Here is a 19,247-nt window from a genome sequence, read left to right on the forward strand (position 1 = left end):
CATCAAATGTCAAAGTCTGGAAATACAGCCATTAGATTCTCGCACAATCGTTTCTCTTTATGTTCTCGTTATCAGTCCTAACTATGTTCATAACAAAAACGGAATGAAGAAACATTGGTCTTTTACAATTATATCTTCGAATTTGATCTCAGGTGAAGGACACCACTAATTAATGAGGTGATTTTAAGGAGGTGTTAATGATCAGTCTAAATGCTGTAAACATTTAAATGCTGCAGAGACCTTCTTTGGCTTTAATATAATAATAATTATTATCAATAATTATAACAATGATTAATTTGGAAATCTCATTGAATCTCATGTGTGGCCATTTGTGATTTCGTTACGGAGATAAAGGATGGGATCGGGTGTTTTTGGCAGTTTTACATCATTTTTTGTTATTTTTCTATGGCATCTGATAGCGGTTGGACCCGGAAACGGTATACGTCCATTATGGTGCGTGACGTCAGGCTTAACAAGCGGATTGGATGCCAGGCTTTTTAACATACGAATCAGCATTCATGAGGTGCTTTGCATTGACTATTTATGGCTAAAAATGGGCGGGTACAGGGCGGGATATATGAGGCTGATTCACGTACCACACTTGCAGGTGATCTGTGATTTATAAAGCGAATATTGCTTAGGTGTGCGTACGCACGGTTTTATAAATCTGAATATTTTTTTGGCGTACGCTATTTTTGGTTTTCGGGCGCACGTACACTTTTAGTAAGCCTCCTATACGCACAGTTTTATAAATGAGACCCCAGATGTGAAAAACATCACAGATGCTGTTTTTAGGTCTATTTATATTGACCACTAAAAAAAAAAACATTGAGGGTGTAATGAATAGTTATTTCTTGTGTAAAGTAGTATTTACACTAGTCAAAACCATGTTTTTTAACTCCATATAACAGACTTTGGTCACACTTTATATTAGGTGGCCTTAAATCCCATGTGCTTAATTTATATTTAATGATAGTGTTAAAGGGATACTTTAGCCAAGAAACAAAATTTCCCCAATTTTACTCACCCTCAAAGCATATCCTATCTGAATTTGACTTTCTTCTTGAAGAATAATGCAATCAGACTTATAATAACACGTATCCTTTTTCTTCTAAGCGGTAAAAGTGCATTCATCGATCCTGTGGCTCAGTGGCAAGAGCATGGCGCTAGCAACGCCAAGGCCAAGGGTTCGATCCCAGAGGATTGCAAATAGTCAGAATCAAAATGTATAGGACAATGCAATGTAAGTCGCTTTGGATAAAAGTGTCTGCCAAATGCATAAATGTAAATATTGACAAGACGGAAAGAGATGAATGTGGGACCTGCAGTCATGGGTTTTTACTAAGTTTGGATTTTAGGGGTTGTAAATCTGGCTAAGCCATAGCTGCTACCTCACTAGTGGTTTTGAAATCCCTTGTCATGGCCCTGGAACCTTACATGGGCAAACATTAGTTTAATAACTTAATAATTGAGTGTTATTCTGTGTCTGTGTTCCAAGTTCCAACAAGTCTTTAGTTCCATTTCTTACAAATAATTATTCATTTGGTTTAGTTTTTAAAAAACTGTCATGTAAAATGTAGAATAAAGTGTGAAAGACATTTAAGCAATATATTGTGCCAGTAACAAATAATTTGTTGCGCGGACAAAATGGGGAGCAAGTTTCCCCCTTGCTATCTTGCTCTAAAAGAGCATTTACAAATGTTGTATGCACATTTCTAATGCAGTATACACATTTGAAAGAAACACAATTTCATTCAAGTTACCAAGTTAAGCAACACAGTACAAACTTTCAATTATTAGTAATTTGTCTGTAATGTAAATTAGTAAAATATTAGTAGATATATTTAATGGAATTTCTTAAAACTCACAGATAGATTTCTTGTTTATTTATTTAAGGTAATAAGAGAAATTCTAATAGTGTGGTTGTTTTCTCAACAACAAGCCTGCAATTTTGGCTGGGCACACACTCCTTTATTAAAGTTACGGCATTTAAAAACATGTCATACATTAGGAATTAATAATAAAAAATTATGCCAGTTTAGGTCCATGTTCTATGTGTAATAAAAATACTGGTTCAAGATTTGACTGGTGATTTCACTCATATTTGCAGCGCCAAAACAGTTTAACAGCAAGTTGAGAGCACCAAGCTCTCTGTTTCTGCTTTTTATTTAGTTTGACATATTGACTTAAACTACAATTACTAAAATTATAAACAAAAATGATTTCTTTTTTAACACGGTTTGATAAAATAAATTCTAAAATTCTTAATTGTAGGAATATCATATCACACATGAACTCCATGTACATATAGCTTTCCTGTAGCTCAGTGGTAAGAGCATTGCGTTAACAACGCAAGGTTGTGGGTTTGATCCCAGGGGATTGCACATACCAATGTATAGGATAATGCAATGTAAATTGCTTTGGATAAAAGCATCTGCCAAATATGTAAATCTGAATATACACTGAACAAAATTATAAACGCAACACTTTTGTTTTTGCCCCCATTTTTCATGAGCTTAACTCAAAGATCTAAAACTTTTTCTATGTACACAAAAAAGAGGCCTATTTCTCAAGTATTGTTCACAAATCTGTCTAAATCTGTGTTGGTGAGCACTTCTCCTTTGCCAAGATGGAGCCAGAAAAATGATATTTTATTTTAGAGAATATGACACGTTTATGTAGATTAAAACTGCCCATCAGTTAAATTAACCAATCTTACAAATTTAAAACACAATAATACACCAATAATGTTAATGAACAACATATATAATATTAAACCCTGAAATGGACCGTTTTTGTGAATTACATACTTTTATTTAACTAAAGTTTTGAATGATTATTGAAAAATGTCAAGCCGTTACAGGCACGCAATGAATCTCGGGATAGCCAAAGCTGTGAAGGATACATTCGTTCTATCCTTAAAAACCCACGGAAATAAGGTCGCATTTTGGGGCTGCATTTGAAGCAACCTTTGAATCAGGACAGCCTTACCAGCCTTCAGTCGCGCTGCTGTGATGCAATCGGTCTTAAAAATGCAGCCTTCAAAGAACGCAGCCCCCCAATTGGGACACAGCCCTTGATATGCCACACCTGTGAGGTGGATGGATTATCTCGGCAAAGGAGAAGTGCTCACTAACACAGATTTGTGAACAATATTAGTGTTGCGTTTATGATTTTGTTCAGTGTATATTAAGTGAACCAATGCAGAAATTTTGTAGAAATCATGTGGCAAAATAAAATGTGAGTTTTCAACAAACCAAATACATTAACATAATACAAGTGTGAACTGTATTTTCCTAGTGCTTTGGTTAATAGCATTATTTCATTAAATATCTGTCCTTACAAACTAAAACATTCTGTTAATCAAAGCAGTGCATATTTTGTACACTTGTACAAAACTACACTTGTATCTCTACATTTTCTAAAACATCTCTTGGCAGTGTTGATATTTTTATGTAGTGTCCCAACCCTGTTTCTGACACCACTGGAGAGGTACTGGGTGTCCTAACAGTAAGCAGTGACAGAGAGGGCGAGAAACTGGGAGTCATTTCTAAAGGGGTCAATTCTGTTCTTCTACTGTGTAATAGGGTAGGTCCTTCATGTGGCATCCTGGGGTGTACAGGACGTATTCCTGGATGGGCAACTGTTGTGATGAGAGGCGGTGGGTGCAGGAGGCTGCGAGACTCTTGTTCCACGTCACTATCCCTAATATCTTCATCTGGAAGCATGCCAATGTCTGTAAAAACAGCAGCCAAAGATTGGAAGCGTGGCTGCCAGCTAAAAAAGTAGTCCCCATCATAGCTGCCATGTAGTTGATCCTCAGAGTTAATCAGATTAGTAAGTGAGCCCTCAACTGAACCCTGGTCACCAGGCATGGACATGCATCTTTTCATGACCTCCTCCATGTCCCTCATGTTGACCACCTGAGGGAGCATTCCCTCACCTCCACCTTCTTCCTTGAAATTGTGGAGACTCTCGGAACTAGACATGTCCACTATTTGGACTATTCCTATATTGGCACAAGAAGGCAGATCTTTATTTGAAGAGCGATAAAAGCGTTGGCCTGAGCCATTGTGGATCCCTAAGTCTGAGACTCTTAATGGCTGTTGAGTTGTGACTGATCCAAGAGGTTTGAAGCAAGGAAATTTGTTGATGATCTTGATTTCTTGATCCTCAGTAGTCTCATCCTCTGCAGATCCTCTTCCACTTGAGTCAGAGTTCCTCAATGGGTTCGCATGATCAGTTTTTGCCCACATGTCTAATGGTGCTTGTAAATCTTGGAGGTTAATACCGTTTATGTTGCAGTGAAGACTGCCACCTATCCTACCAAAAGTGTCAGTCTCGTGGCTGAGGTTAGCAGTAACGTAAGCTGTCTTCTTGACCGACCTCTCTTTGGACTTGTACCTAATGACAAGTGCAATGAAGCCTAACAAAAGTAAGAAGAACACTATTAATGACACAATGACACTGGTGGTCTGGACACGGAGAGCAGCGCTTGATAGAGCCTTTGCAGAATTGGATACATTCACAACTATGTAGCAAGTTGACGACCTGGAGTCCAGTTTGGGGCTGCTTGCCAAAACCATTAAGTTCTCTGTTGTGTCTTTAGAGATGGAACTTTGTCTCTGATACACTGGGTTTGAAATAAATAAACTGCCAGTTGTTTTATTGATGTTGAAAAATGGGGATGGGTTGACCAAAGAGTATTCCACCAAGCCATCCAGACCCCCATCGCGATCCATGGCCATCAAGTAACCTATGCTTTGGGCAACCTTGGCATTAACTGGCAAAGAGAAATGGTACACATTCTGAGTAAATATAGGGCTGAACTCATCAATGCCTTCAATATTAACCAGTACTCTCAAGGTTGCCACCTGATCTCCTTTGTCACGCACTTCTACAACAAAGCAAAATTCACTCCCTCTTTCATAGTCAAACGTCTGTTTTGTATAGATGTCTCCAGTAAGTGCATTAATAGCAAATGCTTCATTTTGATCCGGGTCTGTACTATCATAGTCCGTGAAACGGGGTTATGATGGAATAGGTCAGTAATCCAAAGTTTCCTGCATCTTCATCGACAGCATGTACTGTGCACACGGGGGTAAAAGCCGGCAGGTTTTCAGCCACCGAGCAGTTGATAGTAGGGAACACGAAGAATGGGGAATTGTCATTTACATCCAGTACTAATATGTATACACAAGCAAAAGACACCTTTATTTCACTTGGTGCCCCGCCATCTGAGGCTTGGATTATTAGGGTCAATTTAGTGTCCTCTTCATAGTCAAGTGTCCCAAAAACATCAAGGACACCTGTTGTAGAATCTAGTCTGATCAGGCCCTTGCTGTTACCTGAGATGATGTCATATTTTACCGTGCCATTGTGCCCTAGATCAGGATCATGAGCAGAGACGTGGATAAGAACAGTACCAAGGGGGCTGTTCTCACTGACCTGCGCATAGTACTCTGTACTGTTAAAAACAGGTGCATGGTCATTAATATCAAGCACGTTGACTGTCACAACAGTTGAGCTGTTAAGCGGAGGCGTTCCCTTGTCTCGTACCATCAAAGTTATGGAGTAAGTGTCAGCGATCTCTCGATCCAGACTATCACAAAGCACCACCTGGCCAATATATTGTCTATGGGCTTCTATGGTCTGAATGCTAACAGCATCTAGGCAAAAGCACCTTTCGTCATTTCCACCCGCAATTGCATACTCCAAATAAGTGTTTTCATTTGAATAGTCCTTGTCTTTTGCTGACAGAATGAGGAGAGTGCTTCCAACAGACACATCCTCAGGAACATTAATGTGGTACGAGTTCTGCGTAAAGTAAGGGGCGTGATCATTAGAGTCCGTCACCTCGACATCCACAGAAGTGACAGTAAATAGGCTTGGGTCACCACTGTCCCGTGCTTCCACCAAAAACCGCAGCATGTTTCCATTTGCAATATACTTCAGAGGCTTGTTTGTATACACTGAACCTGCAGACAGTAGAAAATTCATTTGAATCTCTAACTGATTAATAGGTAGACAGCTAATGGCACATTGCATCAATACAGTACACCGTGATGTCCTATGTCTTCTTTTAAAGCATTACATCCCACCATTACATCCCACATCCCACGTTTTTGTTGATACTGTAGATAATTATTGAATATGTTTGTGAAACAACGGTCTAAAGTAGAAGTTTTTAAAGGGACAGTTTACTCAATTCTAACATTTACTCACCCTCGTGTTGTGTCATTCGTTTTGCAGAACAAAAAATAAGATATTTTGAAGAATGTTGGTCTCGAAACTACATGAGGCACCATTAACTTTCATTGTATGCACACAAAACCACAGAGACATTTCTCAAAATATCTTCCTTCGTGTTCCACAGAAGAAAAAGTAAAGCTTTTGACTAACATAGGGGTGAATAAATTAGTTTCGTATCTGCAGTATTTCTTGATCATAAGTCAAATAGTTAAATCAACACTGTTTAAAATCTTGTTTTCTTTAAAAAATCAAGATGGAAGTTGTGTTAGTTGCTTTAGTGAGTTACAGTGATTTGTAAGCATACAAATTGTGTGCATTACCATTTTCTGCATCAATGTAAAAGCCTTTCATTGGGGAGAAAAGAAGCCTATAAGAAACTTTTCCATTTTGGTCAGAATCTCTATCAGTTGCTGATACAGTCACAACATACGAGTGTGCAGGTGTCCACTCTGGCAACACAACCTGGATGGTAATAAATAGTAAGACAGCAAATAATTTACATTTAGCAGACGCTTTTATCCAAAGCGACTTACAACAGTAATAATAAAAAAAATAATTTAAGAATTGTTTGTATGTAATGTAAAAATGAAACCTGTTTTTTTTTGTGAATAATGATAGTATTATACAATTCTATGCACACACACATTTGGTACCTGATACGACTCCTGAGAAAAGACTGGGGGGTTATCATTGACATCCAGCACGTGTATGGCGAGTTCAGCCACTGTTGGATGGACAGAGTCTGATGCTTCCACTCTTAGTATATAGGCCGTTTGATTCTCATAGTCCAGTCTTTTAGTCGTGGTAATCACTCCTGTGTACTGGTCAATTGCAAAGCTTGCCTCATCCATCTCTATAAATCTGTACGTTGCTACAGGACTAAGGTCAACATCATTTGCAAACACTTGAGTGACAATAAAACCAACAGGAAGATCTAAGGAGACAGCAAATAAGAAATACTCTCAGTATGTTGTTCATTAAACATTTTACATATTATTATAAACCTTACAATCATTCAACAGTTTGGATAATGGAAAATAGAAAGCCTAAAGTGTCAATACAGAAAGAGTGGGGGAGGCTTTAAGGCTGTGTGCCCACCAAAGCATTTTTTAGCTTTAGACCAGCATACTTTTTCAGTTGTTAACAATGGGAATGTCACATTTTTAAAAACATCAGTAGCTGGTGAAGAAAAACAATTAAAAACAACGCAGACGTTAATATATCGATCTCTGAGTATACATATATGTACCAGATAAAATCCTGAAGCTACAAAAATATTTGTCATGACAACTCTAGGAGCGTTTAGCATGGTAGTGTACATGACATATAAATGTATTTGGTTTAGGCGGAATAGATCTGCTACGCTGCTGCTTCTGCGGCGGAGCAAGTACAGAGACTTGCTACTGCTAATACATCCACAACATGCTGCTGTGTGCATGTAAGGAATGCTGCTGCTTCTGCACATATAACAAATACGAATAACCCCCATGTAGCATACATGATCACCTTGTATCAGATCTATACATGTGGAGCTGGGGAAGGAGGATGGTTTCTGAAGTGCGCTGCATTGCTACGACAATCACTAGCCAGTGTTGCCAGATTGGATGGACAATTTCCAGCCCAAAGGCTCAATCAAACCCGCCCACTCCAACAAAAACCAGCTCAAATTTTAACTGCCAAAATAATGTGATAGAAATGTATTGCAATCAACGATGATAATGACCATTTTATCTCCTTAAATGAACTATGATAAGATGAAAAAATATAATTAAACCAGGAAAACAGGTCAAACGGATCAAACATAGCATTAAAGAGAGTTAGAAAATATGACTAATATGTCCAGAAACCACTTCCAAGTGACAATCAAGAAATTAACCAATGACTTTAACCCTCAAAAAACACATTTTGTGCAAAAAGTGCACACTATAATTAATCGGAGCAGCAGCAACAATAATGCGCTTACCTTTGAGAGTTGCCTTAACATCTGACAGAACTACAGTACGTCTTTCGTGAAGTATATATGGCAGAACATATAATGCAAAATTTAGCAAGTCCAGCAGCTGTCAGGACGAGTATGATGAACAGAAGTAACGTTAGTAGAACCCTATATTCAGTTAGATTTTTATTAAATCATTCAACTGCTGTGAATTCAGTTATAGTTATATTTACAAAGTCTTCGAGTCGTCTGTCACCACATGTGTAATCCACGTTGTGAGATTTGAGTTACAATCCCCTACCGCGCAAAATATATTTGGGCCACTTTGGCATTGCGATCGCTTCAATATACAAAATCTGGTCCTTTATCGCGCCCAAAACCCCGTCACTCATGAGCCATCACATGATCTCAACTGTAGATTGATTAGGCTTGTTCGACTTGATGCGGAGCTGCGCAGATCGATCGAAATCTGACTTGAAGCAGTGCATGCCAGTTATAAATTTGTCCGACTTGAACTGGCGCCTATGCCACGTGACCTTCACGTGTGACACCAAAGTCCCGCGAGAGCATTTCGAGAACAGCCGGCTTCCTCAGCCGGCGCAGCATCTCAGGAATGGCTGCACCAGGCTGTGATGACGACATAGCTTTTCATGATTGACTAAACAATGATCACGTGCGTTTCGGGTTTATTATAACATTTTCAGTTCAACTAATACTTATTAATGCATGTTTTTAAAACAGCTAAAACTCTGTTCGTACAAATATAATAAACATGTTACTTTGTGTTGTTTAATAAAATAAAAATGAAATGAATACAAATTATTAATTTAATAATATATGCTTATGTTTACCATGATTTTTAGGCGCACAGTGTTAAGCAGCACATAACATTTGTAATATGAAGAGTTTCTGGTTGCTACTTTTTAATTTAAACATTTGTTTATTGGACAATTCCACTATTCTAATCCACTTCAATCGCACTTTGAAAAGGAAACACGGTGCAAACGTCACTACGGCAAGCAGCAGGTGTCCGACTTTTTTTCCAGGTGTCCGACTTGACTGCTCCTTTTTCAACTCCTCCCTCTACTGCAAGCGGCTAATCTTGCCGATCGGTCTGCAAAGCGGCGCATGAGCTTGAACAAGCCTACTGACAGGTGAGGTCTCCCTATCCCAGACCTGATTGGTTAAACTGAACCAATAAGGGCTGTGTTAAGGAATCGTGCGTTTATGACTGCACTACACATTATTTTCGAACGTAGTAAAACAACATGACTAAATAAAGGCAAAGAAAAAGCAAGCTGCTTGGGAGGGTTTTTAATTTTATAAGCAGCCCAAATTTTGTCCACCCGCCCAATGCATTTTTGCCCGGTCTAACCCGTTCAAAAGAATCCCAATTGGGCGGGAACACTGTAACTAGCCAAGATTTAAACGTTTAGCAGCAAGCTCATTGGCTGCTGATACAGAAGGAACCAATCAGCTGCGCCGTGTGGTAAAGTTATTATGTCAGATTGGGTTAGACTATAGGACTGCGCCATCTAGAGATTCATGCCAGAACTTTCTGTCATTAATATTTATTGATTAAACAATCTACTTGCAAAATACTAGTACTACAGTAATTCGGCAGATATTTCATATTATTTCAAGCAAAGTATCTGAAGTATCAGGGCTGATAACGGAATTTTTTAGAATGTAAATGCATCACTCGCTGCCTTGGTAAACACAAGAGACTGAGCTATAACTAATCAATAAATAATCCGAGGTGAGAACAGTTTGTAATCGTGTCGTGTCGAACCAGGCTCACGTGGAAACATAACTGTAACCGTTTGGTTTTCACAAAAGAACCCGTTAACCTTGATATTTCAAAGATTTAAATGATCATATAATTAGGCTAGAAAAAATACTTTATTAATGTGATGAAAATAAGAAATCGCATCGGAATCTATTTTTACATTTGTTATACTAAACGAAACAAAACCGCAATCTTTCTATTTGTCATTATTTCTTTTCAGTTATCAAAAGGGTAAAGCGTACAGAGACCTTCACCCTATCTCAAAACTTATACGAATACGTATACGAACTGAGACCTGTCGTGAGATTTGATCGTAGCAACTGCTCACATCCATATTGATAAATGCCAAGTGCTCGTTTCATAAATGAGGCCCAATGTGAGGAGCCACCACCTCATCACATTCAATGTCCTAGTACTGCAAAATGCCACCAGCATGGTTAAAAACCAGGATTCTTTTCACAGAGGACAGATACAAAGACATTGTGTTTAACCCTTGTGATTTGTAGACGGTGAAAGCCCCTGCTCTTAAGTCACTATTAAAATCACTACTTTTGTATTATCTAAATAAGTTGCTTACTTTCTGCAATGGTCACTTGTTCCATGGATGGTATCGTAGGGCTATTATCATTGACATCTACAACCTGGACACGGACAGTGCAGGTGCCTGTAAGAGGGGGACGTCCCATGTCTATGGCGTGAAGAATTAACCTGTAATTAAAATAAAATTGCTTTTAAACACTGAACCATAAAACAGGCATACTACCTCGCTGTCTGTTTAAATATCAGAATTCCTTTATATTTTTACGCTGCCTTAGCATAAAAAGAAATTAATTTCTATAACTGCTCAATAAACGACTTCCTTCAACATATACTTATAATTCTGTGGCAGGACAGAAAGCCAAGAGGGTATGTCATACTTGTATGAGGGAACAATCTCTCTGTCCAGTACTGTACTGGTGGCAAGAATCCCACGAACAGAGTCGATGACGAATGCATTATTGTGGTTCCCATCCATAATGAAATAACTAATCTGTCCATTTGCACCACTGTCAGAATCTGTGGCTAACACCTACAAAATAAAATAAATAAAATGGTGATTGAGTTGTACTGTATTTTGGTTTTTACCGTTTTCAGTGTTTACTAAAAATGTTTTTCAATCTCAATCATGTAAATTTATTCAAAATAAACATGTTTTTACACATTGTCATAGATTTTACTTCTTTACTACATTTTGTTTAACCAAAAAAGGGGAAAAAACAAATATCACCTTCATTCATAAATGTGATTTAATGTAAAAAGACAAATACTGGCCATATACAGGTATGTCTATGTTGCTTGTAATTGAGGTGAAGTAAACATCTCTAACTATTTTTTACATAAATGTTTATGGCTGTATTGTTTAAAAAAAGAATAATCCTGTGAGTTCACTAGAACTGCGAACATTGGCTGAGTGTTAAACAAACATGCAAAATGTGATTTAATTTAATTATAGCCACATGACTACAAAACTCTGAATTAAAACATTTTGATACAAAGTTTCAGTTTTTAATTGTTAGTGTAAGATTATCATATTAAAGGGATACTTCACCCAAAATTGAAAATTCTGTCATCATTTACTCACCTTCGAGTTGTTCCAAATCTGTATACATTTCTTTGTTCTGACGAACACAGAGAAAGGTATTTTGGAAGAATGGTTATTACCAGACAGATTTTGCCCCCCATTGACTACCATAGTAGGAAAAAATACAATGGTTTTCATCAGAACAAAGACATTTATACAGATTTGGAACAACTCGAAGGTGAGTAAATGATGACAGAATTTTCATTTTTGGGTGAAGTATCTCTTTAAAGCACAATTACCAAAATAAAAAGGCATGGATAAACAAAAGCTTAAGATGTTTACCTGCATAACAAAAGTGTTGTGAATTTGTCCCTCCCAAACAGCTGATCTGTAGTAGCTTTGCTTGAACGCTGGTGCGTTGTCATTGACATCTTGCATAGTGATGGTCATTCTGGCATAAGCTGTCTGGTGTCCATTATCAGCCAGAACCACAAGATAAATTTTACGCTCTACCTCAAAGTCCAGCAGTCTTTGTTCCCTAACAGTGATATCTCCTGTCAGAGCGAAATAGTGAATTCAACAGATGTATTATTTTTTGTTAGTACGACTGCCCTTTTTGATCTAGAGACACAAGTCAGAAAAAATGGCAATGCCACTAGACCACAAAGAAAAGGATGTTTATACTACAAAGCATGATACTGTTTATTTTTATACAACCACTATTTGTTACTTTTACTTAGTAAAACTTCAAGTGGCTTTAAATTCTTTGAATAGTTGAAAGTCGTCTGGTTTTGATTTCTCTACTGTTTTCAAACAAGAGTCAACAAAGCAACAAGTCAAACAAAAGAATGGCTGAATTCTTGTTTCTTCTTCAGAATTCTTGTAATGTCTTTTATATTTACGCTATATATAAACTATATCTAGTTTGACAAGTAAACCACAAGGACTTAAAGTGTGTGAAATTTAATGTAACGGATTATACAACAATGTAATACTTATATTTTGAACATGGGCCACTGTTACCAGTTCTGCTCAACCCATTCTGAGAGGGATTTGAACCAGTGATAGTTCACCCAAAGATGTAAATTTTGTCATAATTTGCTCAACCTCTGTATGGCTTTCTTTCTTCTGCAGAACACAACAGAAGATATTTTCAAGAATGTTGGTAACCGAACAACAGTGGTACCCATTGACTTGCACTGGTTTTGTGTACGTACATAAGAAAGAATGGGTACCAACGTTGTGTGGTTACCAACATTCTTCAAAATATCTTCTGTTGTGTTCTGCAGAAGAAAGAAAGCCATACAGATTTGAAATGACTAGAGCGTAAGTACATGATGACAGAATTTTCATTTTTAGGTGAACTATCCCTTTAAGAGTTTTATACAGTTACAATTTTAATAGAGAAGGCAAAAGTAACCCTTCAAATCCTCACCTGTACTCAGGTTTATAGTAAAGGCTTCATTCTCATTGCCACTGAAAATACTGTACTTGATTGTTGCATCTTCTGCTGTCTGGTCATGAGCTACAACATTTGCCACCCAAGAGCCTTACAAATGAGAACACATTAAGTCATAACCAATACTACAAATACCTTATGTCAAACACAGGTAAAATCCCATGTGAAACTAAACAGACAATACGCCCTTTTCACAATGACGTCACTTAACTTCCGCCTTTTTGCAAAGCAGTGTATCATAACATCCGTCTTGCAACAAACAAGAAGAAGAAGAAGAACTTCCGTTTTGCCGTCGCGCTGGAATTTAACAACAGTGAGAAAAAAAACTGACAGAACACGTATTCAAGTACTTATCCTTGCACCTTCGCTAACACAAAAAGAAAACAAAACACTTACCTTCATAATCAAACAGGTACTGTTCAACTTAGAATTTGTATCCTTTCTCTAGCTTTGATCTTGTCGTTAGCGAAAATTTGTCTGCAAGACGTTGTACATCATCTAGACGTATTTGTGGCAGATGTGCAAGCCACTTGGTAAACTCCATTCTGAGGCGCTATAGCGGAAGTAACTTCTTCTTCTTGAGTTTTACTGGCGGTTGGCAAATCAGCTTATAGGTGCATTACCGCCACCTTATGAACTGGAGTGCTAGCGGAAGTAATGATACACTGCTTCGCGGCAGAACGGAAGATGCGTGTCGTCATGTGAAAAGGGCGTATAATGAGACCAAGTTTCTCAAAGCCCACCTGTCTTGCTGTTCTCCAACATGGTGACTTCATAGAGCTCCTCTGTAAACTGCAACTGTGGTTTATCTCCGTTCAGCTGAACAAGCAACAGACAATTGGAGGTGAGGGAAGGTCTACCCAGATCTGCAGCTTGCACACGGAGTAAGTGTGTTCCTGAAACCCCATTCCTCAAGGGAGCTTTCAACCTCACGGCTCCAGAAATCCTGTCAACCTGAAACAGCTCATCTTCTGCTAAGCTAAACACCACCTTCCCATTGTCCCCTTGGTCTGGATCCCGGGCTACAACCGTAAAGATGGGCTGATGGAGACGTGTGCTCATGGAAGCCACTGACACCCTCATGTTTTCCTCCAAACACGATGGTGGGTTGTCATTAATATCTTCTACTTGTATCGTAACTATAGCGACTGAGCTGCGTGGGCCCAGCTTGCAGCCGTCTGTAGCTACAGCACGAAAAACATGCTGAGAACGGGTTTCGCGGTCCAGAGGTTTCGTCAGTCGTATCACGCCAGTGGAGCCATCAACATGAAAGTTTCCAGAATTCTCCTCCACCAAAGAGTATGTGACTATACCATTGGACCCCTCGTCTGCATCCCGTGCAATGAGATGTATGATCTCAGAACCGACAGGAAGGTCCTCCCTAAGGGTGGCACGGTAAGTTTTCCGTGTGAATGTGGGGATGTTGTCGTTTTCATCGGAGAGGGTAATGTGCAGGAGTGCGGTGGAGTTCAGGGGTGGATGCCCACTGTCAGATGCAGTGATGCGGAGAGTGTAGTTTGATCGTTCCTCTCGGTCCAAGACTCTAGTGGTGTTTATTGCCCCAGTCACACAGTCAATACTAAAATATTTTTTTGCATTTTCTAACAACAGATGATAAATGAAAAAAAGAGAAAAAGTGGTGATTTATATTTTAAAATGATTAATACATTAATAAGTAAATTTTTGATATAGTAATGCGTAAAACAGCATCACTGCAGTAAAGAAAACATATGTCAAATCAGTATAGGCCTGTGTTAAAGGGATAGTTCACCCAAAAATGAAAATTCTGTCATCATTTACTCACCGTCAGGTTGTTCGAAATCTGTATACATTTCTTTGTTCTGATGAACACACAGAAAGATATTTGGAAGAATGATTGTAACCAGACAGTTCTTGGCCAACATTAACTACCATAGTAGGAAAAATTACAATGGTAGCCAAATGTGTCCCAGAACAGTTTGCTTTCCTATATCCTTCAAAATATCTTATTTTGTGTTTAACAGAACAAAGAAATTTACAAATAAATTTTCATACTATGACAGTCAATGGTGGATAAGAACTGTTTGGTTACAAGCATTCTTCCAAATATCTTTCTCTGTGTTCTTCAGAACAAAGAAATGTATACAGATTTGGAAGAACTTGAATGCGAGTAAACAAAGACAGAATTTTCATTTTTGGGTGAACCATTCCTTTAAACTATAATTGAAGAATAAAGTAAGTTAGTTGAACTTATTTACCTTCTATTGAGTACTGAATTGTTCCATTTAGTCCATTATCAATATCTGAGGCCTTGACCGTGTGAATGACTCCAAGAGGCAAATTTTCTGGAATTATTATGTGCAAGTCAGGCTGGGAAAATTGTGGAGTGTTGTCGTTGTCATCAAGAATAAAGCAGAAGACTGTGGCGGTGCTGGAGAGAGAGGGTGTGCCGCTATCCTCTGCCTGAACTGTAAAACAGCCAACAAATATGGAATGAAGTGGCCAGATTGATATTAAATGTGCTGAAACAAAGAAAAATAGATTTCCATTTGTTTTTCACAATAATCATTCCAATACAAAATCAATTTTTATGTTATCCTAGCGATTCCCATTATTTTATTTGATGAATAGTTCATAAGCAGTCAAACAATAACATGTAAAACATCTGAAATCATTTACCAAGCAAAAAATCATATGACAATGTATAATTCTACAAATAATTTTGTAAGTAAAGCAATAATTCTTTCCAACTGCTAAAAAACACTTAACTCTAAAATGATAGACTTGAGTTTATTTAAAACATAAGTCTATCACAAAGCCAAGTTTGAAAAAAACCCTCAAAATATTCTCTACAGTTTGGTGAAAACAGATGTGGGAGGTCCAAAATGAGATGACGTCAATGCAATGAACGTGTCATTTAAATTCTGTTCTAGCATGCTGAAATGTTCTCAAAAGAAAAACAAAGTAATCAAACAACAAAACACAGCAAAAAGTGCTTGTTTTTCTGGAGGGCTGAATGAACTGCAGTGGTAGGTAGAGAGGAAGAAGACATCACCTCTGAGAGTTAATCTGGGTTGGATCTCTCGGTCCAGCTGTGTGGAGGTGCTGATCTGACCGGTGTGAGAGTTTATCACGAAGAGCTCATATCCTAAACCGGGCAGCAGGCTGTAGTTCACGGCAGCGTTCTCTTCTGCGGAAACAAACACGGTCAATTCTAGTCAAATTAGAGTGTTTGCTTGTCTACAAGAAGCCCTGACATATAATTGTAGACGGCATGACATTGTGACAGTGAGGTTAAGTACTACAAGTAATCCTCTCTTTTATGTGCGTCTTTCGGGACCTTTGTGCTACTGCTGCCAACAAATAAGGAGAGCTTTGCTCTGGTTGTTTGAGTTCAGTCTTTGTTTACTGTAGCGGTTTTAGCTAACGTTATTATATTGATGAGTAAAGCTCACCAAATATGGTTCTCCGCCAGATCTTTCAAGATCATATCCGTGAAATGAGTTATTTAAAACATCAATTTCAGTCAAGGAATTAGTTTAGCTCAAAGGAAAATACGTATAATAATCGTGATCAAATATACATATTTTATGGTCTCTGATTAGTAATATAAAGCATAACAATACTTGTATGCATTCGTCCAGCGAATGCCTCAATGATATTATATACTTTACATTATCTCATGGCCATAAGTAACGTGACTTTACCAAACAGGATTTAGAGCAAAGGTAGCGTAAATCGAAACACAGTAAAAGGGACCAAGTTTGTGAGCGTGAATACAGAAAACCCATCACAAATGAATATATATTGTTGTTTATTAAACTCTACTCTACATGATAAAAAAAAACAATGACGATCGCATAAAACAAACAAATACATGAACACAAATGCGCTAGGAAGCGCTGAGAGACAAAGAGAGAGAAAGAGAGAGAAAGAGAGAGAGAGAGACAGAGAGGGCATGGCAGCGATTTCTGAACACCAATAAAAATCATCTTTAACAAAGAGGCACAGACTTAACGCAGCTATTCTATAAATAGAAACGGATACTTGCAAGCTCTGTGCTGGACCGATATCTGTATGCGCGTGTAGAGATGGAATTGTTCAAAAGGTTTCAGAAGGCAGTCCTGCCGAAAGTTGCGGGCCTCGTGGTCGGCCGCATGGCTTAACCACGTGGCAGTAGAAGTCCATTGTTCCATCTTTTCCCCCAGTGGGGGGAAAAAGGCAGTCTCCGAAGAGACACCACGAAACACGTTTTGGAGGCAGGTATAGCAGAAGAGAAGAGAGGAAGAGAGCATCTTTTCAGAGCAGGCTCGATATTTAACCTCATGAGAGGGCATGCCCACCTGAGTTTGAATCGACCAATCAGAGTTGAGCAGGGAAGAGGTTCTTTGTCCACTCAACAGCTAATTTGCATCTTTATGACCTCCTGGCAACTTTACAAAATACCATTCCAAATTATAACATAATGAAAAGAGAATGTTCTATGGTCACACAATATATGTAAACTAGGAGGAATTGTAAAGACAAACATTTATATATCAAATATGCTAAGGTTTGAATTGCATCAAGTCATGATTCATTCGGAGGTACGAATACAAACAAAGCCTGAATTAACTTGCCTATTTAACAATTACACATTATTTAAAAATGGCAAGAGCGACAACATATAACCTAGATATTTAGATATATTTATAGAAAAGGACAGTTGAATCACACAAGTTCCTATTTGTCAGAGAAGTTTCTCTGGTTAGCCTCAGATGTTAAATTTCAGATTAGACAAAGAGACTTCTCCCCTCTGCTTTGAAGCTTAGGAGTCGTAAAATATCCCACAGAGAAACAAAAGGGGGTTATCCACACTTTCGGTGAGAGCACCAACCTAAACTCAGACCCCTGGAGCTAGGTTTTGACTCTGGTCTTTTGATGATGGTATCAAGAAAACAGGAGAAAGGGGAGTGGAGGGAGTGGATGGCTCTTCTTTCAATGACTCCGACCATGTGGCTTATGCTAAATTCTCTACATTACCATCCTGTCTCGCAAAATGCCATTTCTGATCCTTATCTGATGCTATCTGATCTTTGAGATGGAAACAGTACTAAAGAAATAAAACTTTATAAAATTTACAGCATTTTTACGAAAAGACAATAGTAAAGAGAGGAAAAGGAAACAAGAGCTGGCTGGCTGGTGGAGGATCAATGTACAAAGTGTGAACACACACAGACACGCTCAGATCAGACACAAATACAGAGAGAGACACGTATACTAGAATATGCATACGGTTACACTTATTCTTATTCAGACAGACAGACACACATTCTGACAAACAAACAGACACACAGACCGAGAGAACTTTATCACCAGCCACAAACATATCCATCAGCTTTACGGCTGTACTAAAATCGAATCGCATTAATGTAACAGAGATAGTTGAATCAATTACTAATAGTATTCATTTTCACCTGATGGGCAGGAGCATTTGGCACGCTGGTTTTGTGGAGTTCCACGTAATGGAAGATAAAAATCAAAGAACAAACCATAGACCACACTGCTGAAAGGAGTGAATTCGAGAAAAAATAAGTGGCTTTTATTAGCACAGATGGCTTGAGTTAGTGAATCATCACACACAATTTCAAATATCCTGCAGGAGGACTGACTGCTGTTCTAGGATAATGTCAGAAAGGCAGAGACAGGCAGACACTGATATTGCGGCTGAGGTATTTTAAAAGGGCCTGGTAGATTTGTGAATATTTGGACTAGGGTCAAGGCGAACAGAATAACACGCAGTGAGCGAAAAAGAACACAAAGACCTGTTGATTTATGTTAGCAATCAAGCTCAACAAAACATGATTCAGGTGGATGTAGGTTTTAACCGCAGCGCGCTAACTAAATAAATGCCAAGCTTGACGACCAAGGCTGTCTGCTTCTCCAGACTTAAATCATGATGGACAATGTGTACAGTAAAAGCAAAATGTCAGGTTTCTCTTGTTGACAGGTTTCACACCCAAAATGAAGAAATTTGCAAGTAACTATTATAGGAGTGAGTATTACAGTGTAGAAATGGCTGTACTGTACTATACAACCGTCCTATAATGTACTATTATAATACAAAAATCTTTAGGTAAAAAGCAATTCAAATAAAACCAAGTAATGTAAAATGCAATACACTGGCAAAAACATAACTGCATTTTAGTTAGTTTATTAAACTTTAACTATGCAGACAATGATATCATTTAACTAAAAAACAATGAACCAATATGACTGAACAAAATGCAAA

General features: G+C 38.2%; 1 protein-coding gene across 1 annotated transcript in view; it reads right to left on the minus strand.

Moving 5' to 3' along the window:
* Positions 1-1,848: 1,848 nt before the first annotated feature.
* dchs2 (dachsous cadherin-related 2) overlaps positions 1,849-19,247 on the minus strand; it is a 59,183-nt gene continuing 41,784 nt past the window's right edge. Inside the window, 11 exon segments of the mRNA XM_057331024.1 lie at positions 1,849-5,025; positions 5,027-5,978; positions 6,573-6,714; positions 6,906-7,186; positions 10,555-10,685; positions 10,895-11,046; positions 11,881-12,092; positions 12,974-13,087; positions 13,741-14,598; positions 15,235-15,444; positions 16,032-16,166. Of these exon segments, the coding sequence (XP_057187007.1) occupies positions 3,399-5,025; positions 5,027-5,978; positions 6,573-6,714; positions 6,906-7,186; positions 10,555-10,685; positions 10,895-11,046; positions 11,881-12,092; positions 12,974-13,087; positions 13,741-14,598; positions 15,235-15,444; positions 16,032-16,166 (4,814 nt within the window). The 3' untranslated portion in view covers positions 1,849-3,398.

The sequence above is a fragment of the Triplophysa rosa genome, linkage group LG4 (assembly GCF_024868665.1).
Source record: "Triplophysa rosa linkage group LG4, Trosa_1v2, whole genome shotgun sequence".
Lineage (NCBI taxonomy): Eukaryota > Metazoa > Chordata > Actinopteri > Cypriniformes > Nemacheilidae > Triplophysa > Triplophysa rosa.